The sequence below is a fragment of the Metarhizium robertsii genome (genome assembly GCF_000187425.2).
Source record: "Metarhizium robertsii ARSEF 23 chromosome Unknown MAA_Scf_1, whole genome shotgun sequence".
Classification (NCBI taxonomy): domain Eukaryota; kingdom Fungi; phylum Ascomycota; class Sordariomycetes; order Hypocreales; family Clavicipitaceae; genus Metarhizium; species Metarhizium robertsii.
The window spans coordinates 1,999,887-2,020,930 of NW_011942149.1; the positions used below are offsets into that span (position 1 = coordinate 1,999,887).

General features: G+C 52.1%; 6 protein-coding genes across 6 annotated transcripts; 3 read left to right on the plus strand and 3 right to left on the minus strand.

Annotated features, from left to right (window-relative positions):
* Positions 1-12: 12 nt before the first annotated feature.
* MAA_04798 (Ankyrin repeat-containing domain protein) lies at positions 13-5,679 on the minus strand (the record flags this gene model as incomplete). The annotated part of the gene is made up of 3 exons (XM_007822894.2): positions 13-1,340; positions 1,407-2,370; positions 2,425-5,679. 3 exons carry the CDS (start codon positions 5,677-5,679, stop codon positions 13-15), a joined length of 5,547 nt encoding a protein of 1,848 aa, XP_007821085.2.
* A 1,845-nt stretch (positions 5,680-7,524) lies between these two features.
* MAA_04797 (Epoxide hydrolase-like protein) lies at positions 7,525-8,421 on the plus strand (the record flags this gene model as incomplete). The annotated part of the gene is made up of 1 exon (XM_007822893.1): positions 7,525-8,421. One exon carries the CDS (start codon positions 7,525-7,527, stop codon positions 8,419-8,421), a length of 897 nt encoding a protein of 298 aa, XP_007821084.1.
* Positions 8,422-8,997: 576 nt separating this feature from the next.
* Positions 8,998-10,367, plus strand: MAA_04796 (Alcohol dehydrogenase superfamily, zinc-type; the record flags this gene model as incomplete). Its single annotated transcript, XM_007822892.2, has 2 exons — positions 8,998-9,993; positions 10,113-10,367. The coding sequence occupies 2 exons, from the start codon at positions 8,998-9,000 to the stop codon at positions 10,365-10,367; spliced, it is 1,251 nt and encodes a 416-aa protein (XP_007821083.2).
* Positions 10,368-10,584: 217 nt separating this feature from the next.
* MAA_04795 (GAL10 bifunctional protein) lies at positions 10,585-12,036 on the minus strand (the record flags this gene model as incomplete). Its single annotated transcript, XM_007822891.1, has 4 exons — positions 10,585-11,003; positions 11,066-11,516; positions 11,595-11,829; positions 12,008-12,036. 4 exons carry the CDS (start codon positions 12,034-12,036, stop codon positions 10,585-10,587), a joined length of 1,134 nt encoding a protein of 377 aa, XP_007821082.1.
* A 1,778-nt stretch (positions 12,037-13,814) lies between these two features.
* Positions 13,815-17,315, plus strand: MAA_04794 (spindle pole body-associated protein sad1; the record flags this gene model as incomplete). The annotated part of the gene is made up of 2 exons (XM_007822890.2): positions 13,815-14,202; positions 14,251-17,315. 2 exons carry the CDS (start codon positions 13,815-13,817, stop codon positions 17,313-17,315), a joined length of 3,453 nt encoding a protein of 1,150 aa, XP_007821081.2.
* A 338-nt stretch (positions 17,316-17,653) lies between these two features.
* MAA_04793 (ATP-dependent RNA helicase DBP4) lies at positions 17,654-20,120 on the minus strand (the record flags this gene model as incomplete). The annotated part of the gene is made up of 2 exons (XM_007822889.1): positions 17,654-19,918; positions 19,995-20,120. 2 exons carry the CDS (start codon positions 20,118-20,120, stop codon positions 17,654-17,656), a joined length of 2,391 nt encoding a protein of 796 aa, XP_007821080.1.
* Positions 20,121-21,044: the final 924 nt, after the last annotated feature.

Below are 21,044 nucleotides of genomic sequence, written 5' to 3' on the forward strand. Positions count from 1 at the left end.
ACCATGATGCAGTTAACTCAACTCCGTCACATAGCCAATTTGTCTTCTCGGATCATTGATGCCGGCGCTTGGCCCATCAGCCAACCTCTTTGCCAACTTCTCCTGACTCTCCACCAGCTTCCTCTGCGCTTCTAGTCGCCCCTTTATCCTCGACTCTGCGCCCTTATCAATCCTCTCGACCTCCTGTCTCTCACTAATCCTAATCGAGCTCAATGCCCGCGCATTATCAACTCTTTCCGTATTCAGCCTTGTCTCCCACTCCAGCGCCTTCCTCTGTCTTGCCTCTTCGGTCTCCAGCTCGGAAGCTGCGAGTGCTCTGCTACGTGATATGGATGATTCCGCAAGTGAGTGATGCTCTTGTAGTCTGCGAGTATGAGCGGCACTGGCGAGTGATTCTTCAACTTGGGCCTTGGACCGTACGGCGGCGATGTCTTCATTGTGTAGCTTGCGACGGCGCATATCTTCCATTTCGGCCTTTTGGGCCAGAATTTGCTGCTCAACGGATGCAATTTCCCGCTTGCGAGCCATGACTATGGAAAAATCTTCTGTTTCTTCTGCGAGGCGCTCCAGACGGGCTTTACGAGCGCGTTCTTGAACGGCCATGTCTTCGGGGAGACCGATCGCGTCAGGAGGTTGTGCCCCGGATACGGCGTAGTACACATCGCTGGCGCGATTGGCCTTGAGTATCTTGAGAAGGGCATCGGATGCGTCTGTTTGCGGGAGGATTTTCTTGATATACATGGTGGGGGAGTACGTGTATCCTTCGGAAGTGTAAAAGTTGAATGGTTTGTTAATGAGCTTCCACATGCCCGATTTGAGGAAGCATCGTGTCGTAGCAACAGGGTCAGAAGCTGCAAAACACAACTGCAAGAGAGTCTTGTCATTTGCTTTCATCGACAGATCAGATTTATTGTCGATGAGGAACGTCATGACTTTTTGCATAGTGCGTTCGCGATCTGAGCTCATTTCGCCTTTACTTGATCCATGTAGACATACCTCAGCGAGAGCGCTGCGTCCCTCGTGTAAAGGACTGGGAAAGTCGGGATCATGACCAGACTGGACCAGGACTTTGACAACAGGCAGGTTGAGGTCACGAGCGGCGTTGTGGAGAGAGCCGTCGTCCCTAGAGGGGTCAGCGGCGAGGAGGAGTGACATGATCTGTGCCGAGATGTCGCCTCCAATATCTGTAGCCATAGATAATGGTGTTCTTCCCAAGTAGTCTAAAACGTCGACTTCCGCACCTTCAAGTAGAAGCATCTTGACGAGATCAGGTCGTCGGGTCTGGATAGCAAGCATGAGTGGTGTAGTACGAGATAAGCTCGTCTCCGCATTCACTTTGGCTGTATATGCTAATAGTCAGTTACAAGTTTTTTTTTTTTGTTTTGATCGCTGTGAAGGATCCTTACCGCCACGAGCAAGTAATAGCTCAATCACAGAGGTGCTAACTCGCTTCTGGGGCTGGGAAATTGCCCATATCAAAAGTGTCATGGCTTCTTCCTCGTCAACATCGGCGTGGATCTTGTATGTAGTGGCTTGATCATGATAGAGGCCGGCATCAAGTAAAGTCTCTAGAATAGTCGTTGATCTCGGATATTGCGAAATGGCTCGTACAAGGACGGGGTCTAGTCCCTGTTGGCTGCTTAAAACATCAATCCTGACATCCCCGTCCCTGTATTCTGCAAACATTTTAAACAAATCAAGCACCTCATCTTGGGATAGCGCCGTGTCGAAGATACATTGAAATGCCAGAGACAATGTCGGAATAGTCGGTCGACACTCCAGAAGCTGCCTTGTCCACGAAACATTTGCTTTGGAGGCCGCTTGCTGAAGTGGTTCCCCATTGTTGTAATTCACGTCCGCGCCATGTTTGATCAGCAACGTGACAAATTTGTCAGCCAGCATCTCAGTTTCAACTGTAGAGTTCCTCATTGCAAGAACTAATGCACCACTAAGAGATGCACCATGAGCTCCCTTGTCCAACAGAAGATTGGCTGTCTCATAGCCGCGGTTGGTGAACCACTTGGCAAACGTCTCAGTAGTGAATGCTTGATTGAAAGCACGGCTTATGTCTTCCTGTGGCAGGTTCTTTTCCAGCAGAAGTGCCAGTGACGACGACGCAGAGTTGTTCACTGCATCTACGAGGGTCTTGCAGCCATTGGCTGCTGGTGATGCGCCGTGATTCAGCAAGAGCCTGACCAGTCGTTCTTCGGGATCATCTTCATTAATGGCTTCATTCAATGCAATGTGCATATCGTCTGTGGGCCGCAAGCCCGCTTTGATGAGATCATTGACAACTTGGAATCGGCTATCACGGCTCAGGTTCCAGCACGCCTTTAGCGATCTCGACAGCGTGGGCTGAGACACTTTCTTCTGTGAAATGGTTAGCAAAGGGCAGCATCATAATTTGTCGATATGCCTACACACCTGGTGGCCTCCTTCACCCCAGAGTCCTAGTAGCAATTCTAGGCTGCCAATGAAGGCGCTCCTTGTGGCCGCAACAACGCATTCGCCATTGTTGAAGTTGGGGTCCGCGCCAGCGGCGAGTAGAACTCGCAATACCGCTTCGCCATCTTCACCATATCGAGCTGCAGATTGTAGTTGGGCATCCACCAAGTCACCGGCCACACCTTTTTTTAACAACTGCTCAAAGACGACAGCGCGCTTGCTCAGATCTCGAACCTCGGTGGCAGCCTGGAAGGCGGCCTCCATGATACTTTTGTTCATCTGCCCATCCTGCTTCAAGAGCACGCTCAAGACTTCTGCAGAACCTCCACGGCAGGCCTCAATGATGGCTTGGCCATTGTTCGTTGCGATGCTCGCGCCGTGTGCCATGAGTAAGTCTCCAAGATTCACATCACCGTCTCTGGCTGCTACTAGCAGAGCACTGGATGCAGTTTCTGTTGACACGCCAAGTCTTAACAGATTCTTACACATGTGGTGTCTGGCCGTTCGGTTCTTGACCTCCATAGCCTTGACGAGCATGGTGCTTCGAGTTTCTAGAGAAGATTGTGATTTCGACAGCAGCAGGTCCATAGTTTCAGGTGATTCCTTTGATATTGACAGTGACAGTGCCTCGCCGTCTGATGTATCAGCAGCCGCTGCCAAGGCATTCTGTAGCGATACGTCCTCAGGGTACGCCGTGATGGCGTGCACCAAGGCTCTGTTGATTTCGAGAGGATGAGCACCAGCATCGACGAGTTTCTTAGTGAGAGTCAGTCTCTCCATAGGATCAGTAATTCGAAGTACATGCGGAAGCGCTGTCCCCAGTGCAGCGGCGGAAAGAGGTGTTTTTGATTCTAGTAACATATCGGTAATTTTGACATTTGCGCCAATGACGGCATGGCAAAGGGCGGCGGCTTTGTAGGCATTTGGATCTGCACCGCTGTCGAGCAGAATCTTCAATGTCGACAACGACGCTTTGCTAGTATTCGTCTTTGATAGTGACTGGACCTCGTGCACCAACACCCAGTTCAGATCTTCCTTGTGCTTGGACTTGGATAAGAGGGCGCGCAGCTTCCAAGCTTTACTTTCTGTGGATGGCAGCGGGGCAAATTCATTGAATGCGCAGGTCACCGTTGTTGAGGATGGTCGGCTGTTTGCAAAGACCATATCCAGGACCTTTGGATCTGGGTTCGAAACCGCCTTCTTTGCTATCGCACCCTCAAGCAGGTTAATGTCGGCGCCTCCTTGTTGCAGCAACAGTCGCAACAGCGACATATCGACGGGCTTTTCGGAAAGGGTTTGTGATAGTGCAGTTGCAATTTCCTGAGCCCCAATTACAGCACCAGCGTTAATCAGCATAGACATCATCTCGAAACGCTCCCTATGGTCTGAAACTTCCATGGCATCCATTACGCGGGCAGCAGCAGTTTGCGGCGATGCTTTATGCAAAAGCGACCCAAGCAATTTGATATCCTTTTGCTTGATAACAGCCGCCAGTCCCGGGCCGTGGCTAAAATTGATGTCAGCGTCATGCTCCAACAGGAGCTTAATCAGGGCATTGTCTCTTTGTGAGGCATCTTCATTGATTGCATCATGCAACGCTGCGTGGAGACAAGGGCCGGACAGTGATCTCTTCAAGAACACCTGGGCCATTCGATAGCGGTCTTTGGGCGACAGCTTCTTCGTCATAGGAAATACGATCGACAAGGTTTCAGCTGTAGGCTGGGCAGAAAGAATTTTATCTGTCATGGCCGCGTCGGCTCGCAACACTGCAGTTCGCAGAGCTTCACCAGATCTATGGTCAACAGAGGCCACCTCATGGAGTGGTATCCCGTTTGAAAGCCGAGTGTGGTTCGAATCCTTGAGGGTAATAGGGGTGGGCTCTGGATAGACGGGGTTTAGTAACAAGTCAACGGACTCTATGTCGCCTGCTTCAGCCGCGTCTATGAGCATATCGTCCAACGCAACCCCTTTTGCGCCTTTCCGCAAAAGCAGACTAAGAACCATGACTCGAGTTTCAAACGGCGCTTGCTTCGCAATCAGAGGCACACAACTGGACGCCAAAGCAGGGCTCAACTTAGCTGAATCGGTCAGCAGGGAGCTCAGCAATTCCAGCTCACCACGAGCGATCGCTCTCTTTAGCATGGCGGCATCGTTGTATTCTATTGATGCGCCGTATCTCGCCAAGAGACTTGCCATGTCGTAAAACTGTGTTTCGCATGCACTTTCCAGCGCCTGTGACAACGCATTGCCCTGCGCTCCTGCGCACAGAAGCAATTCCGCCATGGCAAGTTTTGTCGCTGGGTCGAGTGATGGGTGCTCGTAAAGATTTTGGAATGCCTCGTCTAGCCCGGGCCCATGTGGCGGGTGGTTTCCCATGATTATCGCCAACGCGATATCTTGTCGTCCCAGTGCAATGGCCAATTTCAAGGCTTCGGCGTGATTGTGGTTGCCATCCGCTGTCGACCTGCTAAGACACAGCACGGTTTCTAGACAAGCTGACCTTGCTGCATCACACATACACGCTGATGTCCACGCCGCGTTTGGCCGGCTTTCTGAACGCAATAGCAATCCAACCATGTGCGCCTGGCTCTGGACAACACAAGCTTGGCGAAAGGCGTCCTGGCCCTCGGGGGTTTGGGAGGCACAAGCTCCATACCTCAACAGCAACTCGGCAACCCGTGTATTTCCAGTGCGTATAGCCGGAGCCAGTGCCTGATCTATGGAGAATCCGTCAGCGTGCGGGAGTAAGACCTGCAGCATCTCATACTGGTTGCCTTGGACAGCAAGCTTCAGGAATTTTGAGCGATCAACAAAGGTGTCGACACTCTTTCTTCGGCTCAGGATACCGCTCTTTTGCTTTGTTTGATTACCGCTGAAGTCAACGCCCGCCGCAGACAGTTTCAATATCAGCGCCTCCGCCACACCCGGCGACCCTGAATTGGCTATCCATGAACTGAGCACCTCGAGCACCTCGCGAGGATCCCAGGTCTTGCCCTTTTTCAGATTGTTTGACGAAAACGCTTTACTTAAGCTACTTTGACGCCGAGACTGCGAGAGCTCGGAGGCTCGCCGTTGCATGAGATCCTCGGCTACTTGGTCATCTTTTGGCGTCCAAAATGAAGGCGGGTTGTGGGGTCTCGTGAGAGGTACCGTAGCTGGAGGTAGGTCGACTCCCCATTCTTGCGAGAGCTGGATAATGCGCCGCTGGCGATCGGTTGGCGTTAGAAACGGCATTGTACGCGTAAGGGCCGCATTGGATGTATGATGTACTGGCGGATGATGCGGCCGAGACGATTATGGTTGATGACTATGAACTGACGTTGACGAAGCTCGGAGCTGTCAGATTCGATTGTGCCTGGGTTATCAGACAGGGAAGGAGCGAGGTCTTGGCAGAGTCTGAGACAAAGAGCGACGACACGTGCAAGCCAAAGGCACCAAGCGATGAAGAGTCTTTTGACTGTTTGGCTTGTTGCAAAAATTGCATTGTACGACGAGGGCCGGGTGCCAAAGATATCTGTCCATTTTTCACGTCTTGCTGCGACAGGCTCCTTTGGCTTTTCTTTTGTTCTTGGCCCATCAGCTGTCCAACGTCACCAACCTGTGTGGCAGCCCTGCAACACACAGCCATCGCTGGCACCCCCTGTCACGATTTCGGCTTGGCCTTGTTTCTCTTCGCAAACGATCCACTCCTCACATTCCCTTGCCCATCTACCCACCAAGTCGCCATTCTTCATGGCTCATTTTGAGAGCCCGGAATCGGACTCGGGGCCCCGCTGGATGCCGTGGCTTGCAACATTCATGGCCCCAGCCGTCATCCGGGTCTGCAGTCCCACCTTCGCGTGCCGTCGGGTCTTCAGGCCTCATGCCAAGGGGGCGGAGAGCACAAGGTACAGCGTAGTAGCTACTAATTTTGGATATGCATGGCGCCCCCGGATGAAGTTGGCTTCTTGTTGGTATTTTCCGCTCAGACTCGGTGGTGGTCTTGATGATGTGCCTCGCTGACCTTTGGCCAGAAGCCTCATCAGGCACAACTGCCGCGACGACACCAACTATCTCGGGCTCTGTATCCCTCCGACCAAATAAACCCTGCCCTTGCACTTGCGCATTGAATCATCGAAACATCCGTCGGTGCTCTCTGATGCCAAAGCATTTACAACGACGTCGTTCATTGGTGATGTGAGTGAGGTGTTGTCGCGGCCTCTGCTGCACAGCCCCAGAGTCCCGCCCCATCGGCGCCATCCACCTCGCCTCTGGTCATGGTGATTGCGGATGTGTTTGCGTGGCCCGACAAGGCTGGTTCGCAGAATCGTTTCCAGATCGAATACTAGAACCTTGGCGCAGATTTATGTTATCCGGCCCACCAGACATTCCATTTGAGCCGTTACCGATCATGGCACGACAAATTGATGCCAACCAAGAACACGGGTTATCATGGAACAAAGTGCCCCAGAAGCCTTGATGCCCTCGATTGAAAACAGCATCCCGTCGACTGATGCACATTATCTATCTCGGGTGATGACAAATATGTCCCAATACAGCTGCCGGGGCTACATACACTTTGTCCAACATTGAACGGTATGTTTAGTATTTATAGCCGCCCATTCTCTATCGTTTGCTACCCTGTAGACCGTCCAACATTGAACTTTGCAATTCGTTGCTTGCAGCAGACGTTAAACAATTCAATCAATCAATTAAACCGTTACCTGCGGCCCGTTGCTAGGTTTGAGTTAATGGATCTTTAATCTATGGCAATGTAAAAATAAAAATAAAGGAGGGAAGATCTGGTATTCTGGGGCTATCTGGCGAAGCAGAACAGCCTTTTGTTAGCTCAGCATCATATAACCACGCCAATACCTGATAGATGGTGATCCTCATACCTACATTAACATGTTCCATCACCGTACCCGTCTTCACATCAAGATACTCAACACCAACACGGCCTATCACCTACGTCCCAAGCGCATCAAGAAATCTAGTTCATCATTGCTAGTTTTGATTGATTGGAGGGAAATCACATAAGACATCATTTTGAATAGACCCCCCCTGCAGAGTGTACGCGTCCCGTATAGCGTCATCACCATGTTTGACGGCCTCATCTCCTTCTCCATCACTACGCAAACCGACCCCCTCGTCACCATCAAAGGTCTTCAAACCTCACCAGAATCACCACTTCCCCCACTCCTGCTCCTCCACGGCTTCCCGCAAACCCGTCACATATGGCATCGCATCGTCCCACACCTCACCACCACGTACAACCTCATCATCCCTGACCTCCGCGGCTATGGCGAATCATCCAAACTGCCCTCGGTAGCGGCCTACGCCAAATCCGCCATGGCAAAGGACATGATGGCCCTCATGAACCACCTCGGCCACAAGACCTTCTTCGTCTGCGCACACGACCGCGGCGCCCGGGTCGCCCACAAGCTCCTCGTCGACTATCCCAACCACGTACGCAAAGCCATACTCCTCGACATTTGCCCCACGCTATCCATGTACCAAGCTACCAGTCAAGAATTTGCGACTGCGTATTTCCACTGGTTCTTCTTGATCCAGCCTGCGCCGCTACCAGAGACGCTGATATCCGCCACGCCGCGCAAGTTTGCAGAGCTGTGCATGGGCGGCAAGGATGGGAAGGGATTAGATATTTTCGACAAGGCGTGCTACGAGGAGTATGTGAAGCTGTTTGAGGATGAGGATACGGTGCATGCCATGTGCAACGACTACAGGGCTGCCGCAACAGTGGACCTAGATGAACAGAGGGCGGATCTAGAGAAGGGACGATTGATCAAGGCTCCTGTGAGGATAATTTGGGGGAAGAAGGGCGTTATAGAGAAGTGTTTCGATGCGATGGCAGAGTGGAGGAAGGTTGTGGGCGAGGGAGTTGTGCTGGATGGGTATAGTGTTGATAGCGGGCATTATATCCCAGAGGAGGCGCCTGACGATGTGGTCAAGGCGGTTTGTGAGTTTTTCGTGTAGGCATCTGTGAGAATCGACATCATGATGAGATATATGGCCATGCGCTGTGAGTTGGTCTTGCAATTTCCTAGCGTTGTGAGACTTGGTGCGATGAGGGGTGGAAAGCATGAAGGCGTCGAGCAGGACTTTCATCCGCCATTGATTAGACTCTGAGCCACCGCCGCCGACAAGGCTCCAGACCAAACTCATGTGCCTCCTCAGCGTTTTCCCAAAAATCAAACGACCAGTAAAGTCGTCGGCCAGTCGTGGGATTTGAACCACTTCTGGCCTCAGCTTCCGATCGGCTCTCGCGGTGTCGGCCCCAATCCGTAGCCGAAACATGCAAGGCAAAACTCTGAGATCTAGCCAGCGTTGCACATCATGAACCGCATTGGCCTGCTCCATACCCTCCCTCCTACACACATCCAAAGACAGCCATCAATTCGGAAATCGAGCTCTGCCCCTCCCTGAACAAATGCTTACCAATGGCTTACGGTTCGGTGAAACTAACTCGGGCTTCTGCAAGGCCCCTCCCTGGGTGAAATCCCGTTCTCTCCTAGTATCCTGACACATGGTTTACATAAACAACATAATTCCATGCCTCTCCTCATCTTAAATAGACCTCGACTCGTCCGCGCCTGTCCCATCATCGCAAGCAATTGGTTGCGCCTCGCGTCCCCCGTCTGCCATCAACATCCAGCACCACCACCATCAACCAACCCCGCCCTCACCTCACCAGTGTCGTCATCCTCGACTTATATTGATACCCGCCATCGCCGGCAACTCTCCTCCTTCCCACCTCACCCTTCCGCTCCAACAACCTGCTCATACTCCCAGACCCAGCCCAACCCAAAACCGCCCAGCATGGCCCCCGTCCCAGCCACAATGAAGGCCATCCAGGTCTCCAAAACCGGCGGCATCGACGTCCTCGACTACAAAGACGTGCCGGTCCCCACCCCCAAGGAGGGCCAGGTCCTCGTCAAGAACGAGTTCGCAGGCGTCAACTTCATCGACACCTACTTCCGCAGCGGCCTGTACAAGCTCAACCTCCCCGTCATCCTCGGCAGCGAGGCCGCCGGCCAAGTCGTCTCGCACCACAAGGACGTCACATCCTTCCCAGTCGGCACCAGAGTCGTGTACATGGACTCGCAGGCCTACGCGCAGTACACGGCCGTCCCGGCGTCCAAGCTCATCGCCATCCCGGCCGGCCTGACGACGGAGCAGGCCGCCGCCGCCTTCCTGCAGGGCCTCACGGCGTGGACCTTCATCCGCGAGGCCGGCAACGTCCAGCCCGGCCAGTGGGCGCTTGTGCACGCCGCCGCCGGCGGTGTCGGCCAGCTGCTCGTCCAGATGCTCAGGAGCCTCGGGGCAAAGGTGATTGGCACGGCCAGCACGCAGGAAAAGTGCGACCTGGCCAAGAAGCTCGGCGCCGAGTGGACGGTGAGCTCTAGGGACGACGTGGTGGCGAGGGTGAATGAGATTACGGGCGGGCACGGCGTGGATGCCATCTTTGACGGCGTGGGCAAGGCCACGTTTGACGCTGACTTGCAAATGATTGCTTTGAAGGGGCATCTGGTGTCTTTTGGCAATGCTGTAAGTGCCGACTTTTTCCTGCCAAAAAAAAAAAAAGGCCACAGCATGATACTATGTTGTGCATCTTCCCCCCTTCTGCCAATCGGATTCATGGCTAACGTGTTGTGTGACTCTGGCAGTCTGGTCCGGTTCCTGATTTCAGCATCCTTCGCCTCTCAGACAAAAATGTCACGCTTCTGCGACCAAAGGTTCACGGCTATGTTTCCGAGAGGAAGGATCTGGAAAAGTACTCTGCCGAGCTATTTGACAAGATCATCTCCGGCCAGGTCAAGATTGCCATCCATGACATTTATCCCCTGAAGGAAGTTGGGCGGGCTCACTCTGATCTTGAGAGCCGCAAGACCAAGGGCAAGCTTCTTCTTAGTGTCGAGTAAAGCAACGAGTAGGCAAGACAAAAAAATAGCACAATAGCAAAAAAGAACCGTGTACTAATTGAATTTGAGTTTTATTTTTTTTTTAAAAAAAATTCTACCATCATCTCCTGCTCAAATGCAGTCTAAACTGGTGTCATCCATCATCATAGCATCCGTCTTGTATAGTCCCATCCATTCCCTCATGTATCCAAAAAAAAAAAAAAAAAACACAAAAAATTTAAGAAGATGGTGTCTTGATAGCAGCCAGGAGCTCAGCCGGGGGCTCCTGACGGTACCCCTCAGGGTTGTTTTTGACCCATCTCCATAGATCCTCACATGCCTTCTCCATGCCAAGCTCCGTCTTCCAATTGAGCTCCTTGTTGGCAAGGGCTGGATTGGCTGTGAGGTCGAGGACATCACCCTGTCGGCGGGCGACTATCTCGTATTTCAGCTGTTCAGGGTTCTCTGGCCCAAACACCACGGCGCTGAATGCCTTGATCATCTCAAAAACAGTGCTGCCTCTGCCAGAGCCCAAGTTCCACTCCTTGACACCGGGCTTGTTCTCGCGGAGATATTTGAGGGCAGCCAGGTGGCCGCGGGCAAGGTCGACAACGTGGATGTAGTCACGGATGGCGGTACCATCGCGGGACTTGTAGTCTAAGAATTATTAACAACAAGAGTTATAGTGTGGACTTTGCATCGCATGCTTCACGACGTACCATTGCCAAAGACGAGAAGCTTCTCGCGCTTGCCTGTAGCAACCTGGCCCAGAAGCGGCAGCAGGTTGTACGGGACCCCCTGGGGGTCTTCGCCCATGATACCACTCGGGTGCGCGCCGCAGGGGTTGAAGTATCGGAGCAAGGCACCGTTCCACTGCTCGAAAGGCTGGTCGGCCTTCTTCAGCTTGTTCCTCTGGGCATTGACGCAGTCCCTGATGACATCCTCAATCATAGACTTGGTGCGTCCGTAGGTGTTGGTAGGACCGGTAGGGCAATTCTCGGGGATGGGAATCATGTTGGGGAATCGGGTAGCGTCGCCGTAAACGGTAGCCGATGAAGAGAAGACAATGTTGGTGACATTATTTCGCTCCATGGAGCGGAGGAGGGCAATGCTGCCACCAACATTGACGCGGTAGTACTCGAGGGGGATCTCGCCAGACTCGCCGACAGCCTGGAGGTGGTCAGTTGCCGCCATGACGAAACGCAGAGTGGTTCAGTGGCGGTCAGCGCCGCAAGAGATTTTGTTTACCTTGAGAGCCGCAAAATGAATCACGCTATCAATGGAGGGGTGTTTGGCGAAGACATGGTCGAGGGCCTTCTCATCGGTGATGTCGACCTTGTAGAAGACGGGGCGGCGGCCGCAGAGCTTCTCAATGCGGTCAAGGGCGACTTCGGAGGAATTATAAAGGTTGTCGACGATGACGACATCGTAGCCGTTCTCGAGCAACGTCAAGCTGGTGAAAGAGCCAATGTAGCCGGTACCACTGCAGGGTGCGTAGAACAGGTTCAGGTTAGCTGGCCGGTCTTGGACGTGAGGCGGATACCGTGGCATCAGGGGGTCAATCACACGGCGCCCCGCGATTGCGACTTGACGATGGCAATGTGTTTCTCAGAGTACTCGGCAGAGGCAAATATTGGCGTCTTCGGATTGTAGGGGCTTACCCGGTGACGAGAACAGTTCCAGCAGACATCTTGGCAGATTTATCGACTGTCGGAAGAGTTGAGCGAGGAATAATGTCTTGACAGGCGGCGAAATTCTGGCGGGGAGCTGAGGGTAGTGATGTGCTTGACGAGAAAGTCAATGAGGGGCAGCGCCAGAAAATTGAACGTGGGGGATGCAGCACAAGTGGAGCGACAAATCGAGAGAGGGCTTGATGGGAGGGAGATAACAAGCACTCGAGGAGCGCGGGTGAAGCTGTTGAAGAGCGACAGGGTGAGTCGGCGCTGGTGAGCTGGGAAGTGTTGTTCTTTTTAAAAAAACATTTGACAGCAGGCCGATGTTCAAGAAACAAGTAGAAAGGCGGGAGTAGGACAAATCAGCGTGTGACGGCAGTGTCTATCAAACAAACCCATGCCGCCTCGTAAATTAGCCCAGGGATTAGAGCAAGCAATGGCGGGCGCCACACGTGGGCGGTGCGCTAATAATGGCAACCTGAGCTCCAGCAAACAACAAGCAGCATCAGCCAGATGCTATGGGGACGCTCCTCTTTTCTCCACGCCTCAAGTGCTTGCAATGGCGTCAATTGGTGTGCTATCAAGCCCTTTGTAATATCGCCGTTCGCGGCTGATCAACTATTGGCTGTGCTGAGTGTCATCAGCCACGGGTAACCATGCCTTCATATTCATGGCATTGATGTGAGACGTTGATAGTGGGGGCGATACGGGCTGGACCTCAAGCTACCAGTCCGTTGCAATATGGATTCCAGTTGAATCTGCTGGTGAAGCCACAGTTTCCACTACGGCTACGGAGCACCTAGATACGAATGCTGAGGAGCTGTCAACAACAATTCTCATGGGTCTCGTCCGTATTTTATGATGCAGCCTGCATATTGTATGCACAGCTATGTGAATATAAGTGGTCGACTTTGAATTGACGGGTGGAGAGGTTGTAAACTACGGAGTAGCTAGGTACAGTAGGTACTTACTTAAGTACTTAAGTATTTTAAGTACAGATTAATTACTTAAGTATATAAAACTGCACGCATTAAAGGCGCCATGCTTACTGCGTTCTTGGGGGGACTCAATGTTGCCAGTTCAACCGTTGACACCACAAGACTGCTAGGTTCCCACATGTGGATCCCGGGCTGGGGATTATCACGTGATATCGCATGCATCGTGTTTGATGCGCCGCTTAAACGTCGGGCGCGACACGCCGCTAGTCTGAAGGCGCGTTGAGACCAACAGCCTTGACGGAACAAAACAACGGTGACAGTCGTGCAGCATCAAATCCGCGCCAGCAAACATATTGGATTTATTTGCTTTTTACCTTTGATAACCAGTATATGTCTCTCACAACATTGGCCCTGCACACAGTGGAAAATCTACAGCAAAACTGCCACTTTTCGTGTGTTCTCTGCTGCTCCTTCAAAGTTCACACCATGTCCAGCTGTGACGGAGCCTCACAGCAACATGCCCTTTGTTGAAGACAGCCACTGCAAGGATCAGCCTTTCACAGGATCAACCACCATTCATAGCACCATCAAACGAATCGTCTGTTGAAACAATTGCTCTCGGATGGCACCGAATTAGTTGCGTTGCTATGCCGAGTTGTCGGCGAGCTGTGCTTCTTCACCTAAGCCCTCAACATCAGCTCACTTGATCTGCACCTCATCAACGCTATACACGACATACCTCTGAAAAATTCTCAAAACTATTCTAATAACCTCTCAGGAATCGTTTTTTCTAGCAGTCTCACTTCTACTCAATTTCACCACTACGGAGGTCACCATTGCATCTCAACTAACTCCAAATGCCCCCTCGTCCAGTTCGTAGACGACCGACGAGGTTCTCCGTCAGAGAACCCGAGACACCATCAAATGCAAACCCGCTCACTTTTCAAAAACCCAACCTACCCCCGCTTCAGGGAACTCCAAGCTCTAGGAGACAGTATTCGTACGGCGCAGAGGTTGAGCCGATGCCATCACGGCCTGGCCATGGTCTGTCAAGAAGCCAAGCTCGAGATATTGGCAGTGCCGTCAGAAACGTGCTCACGGCACCCGGGGTCAATGATGAGGACGAAGAGCAGGATGAAGATGAGCGGGAACAAACTCAAAAACCGCAAAAGCCTAAAAATGCGCAACCAGAACCGGATGAATTAGCCGGGGGCCAACTGTCCCGGCCACCACATCTACCTTCTTGTAGGAAACCCTGTCGCCATGAAGCTATGTGAGTCTGACCGTTTGTAGATCTATCTGGCCCTTCCAACACAGCACTTGCGACACGCTCCTTGCTGTCACTGAGAAATGCCAGGCCTGATGGTAGTGATGGTGATGATACGCGAAGCTTTGGCATTGAAAGTGAGTTCTACGGTGATGCAACGATAAGTTCGACGCCTAGAGCTCTACCACCTCAACGGCCAGAATTACGCGACGAACTGTCAGGGGACTCCGTCTCTGCAAATGAGACCCCCTCACGTTCAACAATGAACAAACCGCCTGCTATAATTGGTGAAAACGAACAAGTAGATCTTGTCAGACAGCCACAGAACGCCTACAAGGGACCAGCAAAATCAACCGTGGGTCCATCTCCATTGCGCGCACCACCTCGCCGGCCACCGCAGCAGTCTGCTCGACAACCGCGATTTGAACAGCAAGAAGAAGAGGAAGAGGAAGAGGAAGAAGAAGAAGAAGAGGAGGAGGAGGAGGAGGAGGAAGAAGAAGAAGAAGGAGAAGAAGAACATGAAGACGAAGAAGAGGAAAACGAACTGGATACTAATGCTACCGATAAGGAGCGGGAGGGAAGTGAAGAAGACGATCTTATTAGACGTCAGGAACCCAGACCTATTCTGCAGACTAATACTCCAGTTCCTGGACGCTCACAGCAAGCACCTCGAGAGAATGTACAGAGAACGCGGATAGGTGGACCGTCGCCTGCACCGCCGCATCCAAGGCCTATACCCAGATTGCTACCTCCTAATACCACCAGGGGCACGCTTGGACCGACTGAGAGTACGAGACCGGATAAGATGCGGCGTACACAACTGTTGACTGGAGCACCGTTGGAACCCCGTCAACGAAGCAACCGTGAGCATCGAGGTCCGAACTTTGAAGAGAATAGCTCCGAAGATGGCCGTTGGCTTGACAGAGCGACTGCAACTACAACGAGCCTGTTTGCACAGGCCAAGTTCTTAGTGAATAGCAGTCCTTTCAGCTTGGGCAGACGATATCCAACTGATGAAAGCGAAAGGGATGCGGCTATTCAGAGAGATATCACTGAAGCCGAAGCCGAAGTCGCGCGTGAGAGACTAAGGGAGGAGGAAGAGGCTGCCTACCAGCGCAGCTACCAGAGATGGTTGTGGCTAAAGTCTTTTGTGCCGTTCATAGGCAGAGAACAGACTCATACTGAGCTTGATGGCGCAGCTGCTCGAGCGAACAATCGTTGGAGCACATTCGCTCTGATACGCTTCTTGAACCCGATGACGTACGTTCGGGCCATTGGATGGTTGATTCACGCAGTACTGGACTGGATAATGGAACTTGTTTACTTCATTATCCCGGCTGGCGTTTGGGATCAACTATCGTCAGTATTTGGATTTCTGCCGCATATACTAGCCGGGGCGTTGGCATTTGTGGCAGCCTTTGCTCTGGCAACTCAACTCGCTGGCTCGACGGACAGTAGTTGGGCCCCCAATGCCATTGAAGCGACATTACGAACGTTTGATGATCTACGATACCGAATTAGTGATCTGATCCCAACTGTAACCTGGCCGAAACGAGACCGCTGGGTAGACCTTGATGACTTATGGGAAGATGACGACTCGTCAAGAGATAAGCTCCAGCATTTTCTTAATCGCATGGAGGAGGAGTTTTTGACATTAAAGCGGTCAGGAAAGATTCATGATGCTTCTCTCAGGAAGCTGGAGAATATCCTTCCCAGCATCGTCCACATGGAACTGAAAGACGGCAGACCAGTCATTTCGGAAGAGTTTTGGCATGCCTTGCGAGATTTGATCCACGGAGACGGTGGATTCTTAGCTTTTGATAAGGTTGGAAGCGAGTATGTCGTGTCATCTGATCGGCAGTGGAGCGCAATCACCTCGCGACTGCTTCGCGATCCAGCATTTACAACCAAGCTCAACCTTACGGCATTGGGGCTGGAAGATAGGCTGAGCCGCAAGATGGCCACCTTTTGGGACAAGTGGGTTAAAGACAATGATGACAAGATTGCCCATTTGCTTGGAACAGCAGTCGATCGGATCAAGTCTGCTGGATCACAAAGGGAGTTTGAAGACCGCCTGAACAAGATTGTCAGCGAACAGCTGTCTCAACGAGAGGAGAAAGAGGGCCAAAATGGCAAGTTTGTTTCTCGGGAAGAGTTTCTTCGACACTTGAGAAACGAAATTGCCAGTCTATCGTCCCAGCTCAGAGCAGAGCTTGACGATTTGCGGCCGCAAATGGAGCGTTTAGTGCAACAAACCGTCGACCTTGCCACCAAAGATCTCACACACAGCATGAGCCGAGCGGACATCACGGCCCTCGTCAACAACCTCATCGGCAAGGCCCTCGCCGATGTCAACCTCGAAGCCATGGCTCTTGGTAAGATCCACAACCACTGGGACACCGAACTGCGCAACCAAGTCAATTACTTTGCTGTCGGGTCTGGCGCCAAAGTTGACCCCCGTCTCACATCCGCCACCTGGGATCCTCGAGGCGCGGCCATCGCCCCCCATCAATACAAGCATGGTTGGCGTGGATCAGAAGCCTTCCCGCCCATAGCAGCCCTCGAACCATGGCAAGAAGAGGGTGACTGCTGGTGCGCAGCGCGCTCCGTAAACCACAGGGGTAACCCTCACGGTGCAACACTCTCCGTTCAGCTCCACCACTCCATCATTCCGCAGCACATTGTTGTCGAACACATCTTGCCCGGCGCTACCACCCAGCCCGGTGCTCGGCCGAAATCTATCGAGGTATGGGCCGAGATTCTCGACTCCGAGGCCCGTGAACGTGTTCTCGACTTTGGATCGGTCTACTTGCCAGATGATAAGAGCGACTGGAACTACACGCCGCCTGACTTCCCGGCGCAATTTGCAAAGATTGCACAATTTGTGTACGAGGGCACGGAGCTGCACGAGGGTGTGCATGTGCACAGGCTGAATAGCGAGTTGCTTGCCCTGGGAGCGCACACGGACCGCGTGATTGTGAGGGCAGTGAGCAATCACGGCGCAGAAAATCATACTTGCTTTTATAGGGTGAGGCTCTACGGGTTTAATGTCGAGCTGGATCGTGACGAGGGCGGAAACTCGTATTACTGAGCCGAGGCTGCTCGGCGACAAACGGGGGAAGCAATATTCATGAGAATGACAGCATGGTGCGGTGTCATCGCGCACGGAGTTGGCGGAGTTGCTATCAGTCACGCACAAGGACCAAGGAGCCTAGCATGGTGTACGGCGTATGAATTGGATTTTTTTTCGTTTACGTATTAGCTGTTCTCTGGGGGAATGAAATACTGTGGCTGGCGTACAAAACAGCTTGGCTAGACAATATCACGATGCATTCACATTTTCTGTACATTCCACTGTCCAAGGCGGGGGAAATAACCCCAGTGCCTTTTTCAATTCCTCGTACATGGTTTTGCGCCGGGTATATACATTCAGCCATCCAACAACCCCGTCGCCAGGGCCTCCAGATCTTCCAACGTCTCCGGCTCCTCTGTAACCTGTAATACTTTGCCCTTCCTCCTGCTCTTCTTCTTGTTGTCGGCATCATCGTCGTCCTCATCCTCAAACCACTTCTTGGCCTTCTTCTTCGGCGGCTCGCCGTCTGATTGCTCACCCGCCGTGGGCAACGACCTCAACAACGCCAAAGGATCCTCTCCATCGGGCGCATCAACCAGCGTGGGGGCCTCGTCACCTTCCAGCTCCTCGCGCTCTCTGGCCTTTCGCTTCTCGCGTTTCTCGCGTTTCTTCTGCTTGGCGAGCTGCTTATCATCGACATCGGCTGCCTTGACTCTCGCGGACTCGCTCTCCACAAACGTCTGGCGCTGTTCATCTGCAGGACCGGCTCGTTTGAAGTCTTCTTCATCCTGCAGCTCGTAAATCTCATGCGACTTGCCGTCATCGTCAAAGACGAGCTTGGTGGGATTGCCCCTGAACTTGAGCATTTTCGTCTTGGATTGAAGAGCCTTTTCGCGACGCTTAGAATCAATAACGTAGGGTTCGTCGCCGCCAAGGCTATAGAGCGCTTTGACATTAGAATTGTGACCCTTTTGGATTTCGGCATCGAGATCGTCGTCGTTGAGGCGACGCTTGACGGAAAGAAAGTCGTCGTCGGAGCCGGATTCGTTTCCACCGTCCACGACGAGTTTTGCGTAGTGGCTGGAGAGGACGTCCTGGTTGGTTCTCTCAAACATTTTGTCGTATTTGGTGCGGACTTCTGGTTTCTTCTTGTCCTTCTTTTTGGTCTTGCCATATTCGCCGTCGAGGTCCATGTCTGACTCGGACCCGCTGGACATGCCGTCCCTAGGAGCATTTTTAATCTTCTTGATGTCGCCGCCTTTGTGGAATTTGATCTGCGGAGTACCAGGGAGGCCGAGACCGGACGCGAAAGCGTCGAGATCTAGTTTGTCGAGTTTGAAAACTTCCTTGTCCCTTTGGAGGTGTATTGCGCGGGAGTAGCTGATGAAGGCCTTTTGGCCGAGGTACTTCAGGTCTGGGTTTTGGAAGCACATGTTTTGCAGGTCATTCTTTATGCTCTTCTTCTTTTTTTCCCTGACGTTGACTTTTTGAATGGGGATCTTTTTCTGTTCTAAGCGCTTGACCATGCCTGGTTCTTCGCTGGGATCGAGGAACAGGACAGCTCGGCCCTTGCTTTGGTACCTCGCCGTTCGACCGACACGATGGATGTATGTGTCAACGTCTTCGGGGCAATCTACCTGAATGACCCAGTCGACGGCTGGGAAATCGATGCCTCGGGCAACTACGTCGGTGGCGAATAGGCATGAATGCTTGGCAGCGGTGAACCGTGATGTGATTTCAAGGCGGGCTACTTGCCTTTGTCGGCCGTGAAGATGTAGCAAAGGGATACCGGGTTGGAGGTGGCGGAAGCTTTCGTAAACAAATCGAACCTGCTTTCCTGAACTTAAAAAGACAATGATTTTGCTCTTGAGGTTTGATTTGAGGAAACCGTATAGTGTGTCGAGCTTTTCGGGCAAAGGAGTCGTAATGTAATGTTGCTGGAGGTTTGTAGGGGTCGCGCTCGTAGCCGCTTCATGGACTGATACGTACTCGGGTTCCTTGAGACTCAGTCTGGCCAGGTCGGAGACTTTCTTGCTTTGCGTTGCGCTAAACATGAGCGTTTGTCTTGACTTTGGCAGGTGCTCTACCAGCGCATCAACAGCAGATTGAAACCCCATGTCCATAATGCGATCCGCCTCATCCAGAACCAAAATTTGTAGGTTGTTTGCGTCGAAACCCGCAGTCTGGTCTAGGTGTTGCAGCATTCGTCCAGGTGTGCAAACCAGAATGTTCATCCGAGCTAACCGCTCTGCTTCCTCCTTCAAGTTCTTGCCGCCAATGACTAACCCCGCCGAGAAGACATGGTACCGACCAATCTTGCGAAGAACCTCGAAAATCTGCACGGCGAGCTCACGAGTTGGGGAGATGATCAAGGCTCCAAGGCCGTCAAACTCCGTCCATTGTGCGCGATACAACTTTTCCAGCACGGGAATTAAAAATGCCAGAGTCTTGCCACTACCTGTCTTGGCAGCGCCTAGCACGTCGTTGTCTTTGAGGGCGAGGGGGATCGCTTGCTGTTGAACTTCGGTGAGTGTCTGAAAGTGCGATGCCTTGATTCCACTGATTGTAGGCTGCGAGAGGGGAAGGTCTGAGAAAGTTTTGATATCTTCAGATTTGGCATCCTAGAGGAGCAAAATGGCCTTTGTTAGTGCACAAAATAGAGCTTTGCCACGGCTGATGTTGGAGATGTCAACCCACCAGATCATTCACAGCCCGTTCTAGCTTCTGCAGATCTTCTTGGTGGAGCTTCTGCTTCTGCTGGCGAGAGTCCGGTTTGGCATGTCTTTGCGTCTTTTGATGCCGGCCTGGTGTACGGGTAGCCATGGTCATGGGCCGCGCAAACTGCAAATTGTACCGTAGGATGGAGGGCTGGTTGAAGCATCACATTGCCAGAGAAAGGGTGCCGATGAAAAAAAAAGAAGCTTATCGATAAGAAGATCTCGGCCTTGGCGCCCTACGTAGTACTCAGTGCCCAGTAGGCAGAGGTGGTGGGGCTGGTGTACATTACTCTGTACTCCGTAGTGCTGCTCCGTAGAGTGCCAATGGTCTCTTGTTGTTCACATCAACTTCAAAATGCAACCTGTCCATGGCGCCCAGGTTTCCGAGTTCTAAAGAACTAGCATTGTAAAGCTGCCGTTATACTCATCATGCATGGAAAGATTCAGCTTATTGGGCTCAAGGCACATATACTCTATCTGGTGGCAAGTGGGTCAAAGTGGCCAGTATCAACGGCCCTACAACACTTAAAAAATACAATACATGCGATACTGGACTAGATATGATACCACGTATGCTAATTTAGGGACGATTTGACTTCTGTCAGGTTTGCGCTCTCGGGTTTACGATACTACTAACATCATCATCACGATACGGCCAGCCAACCCAACTAGGAAGGCACGTGCATCATGAAACAACATGGTCCTTCCTCAGATTGTAAATTTCCACAACGATAGAAAAAAGGACCGTGACATTTCGATTTTCTCCACAGATTCCAAAATCACATCAAACATCAAGCCAGAAAAGGCTGACACTTATGCCTGCTCCCGTCAATCAGCATTATAAATATTGGCATGAACAACCGCACAAGCTTGCAATAGTGCTTTACGATGTTCCGCACCACAAAAAAAAGCGCAGCCAGCTTGGTCGACCCGCCATGACACCGAATCCTTGTCATTGCGTCCTTGTACTTTACTAAGTACGTACATACATACATACATACATACATCCATTGTTTGGTAACTGCTCAAC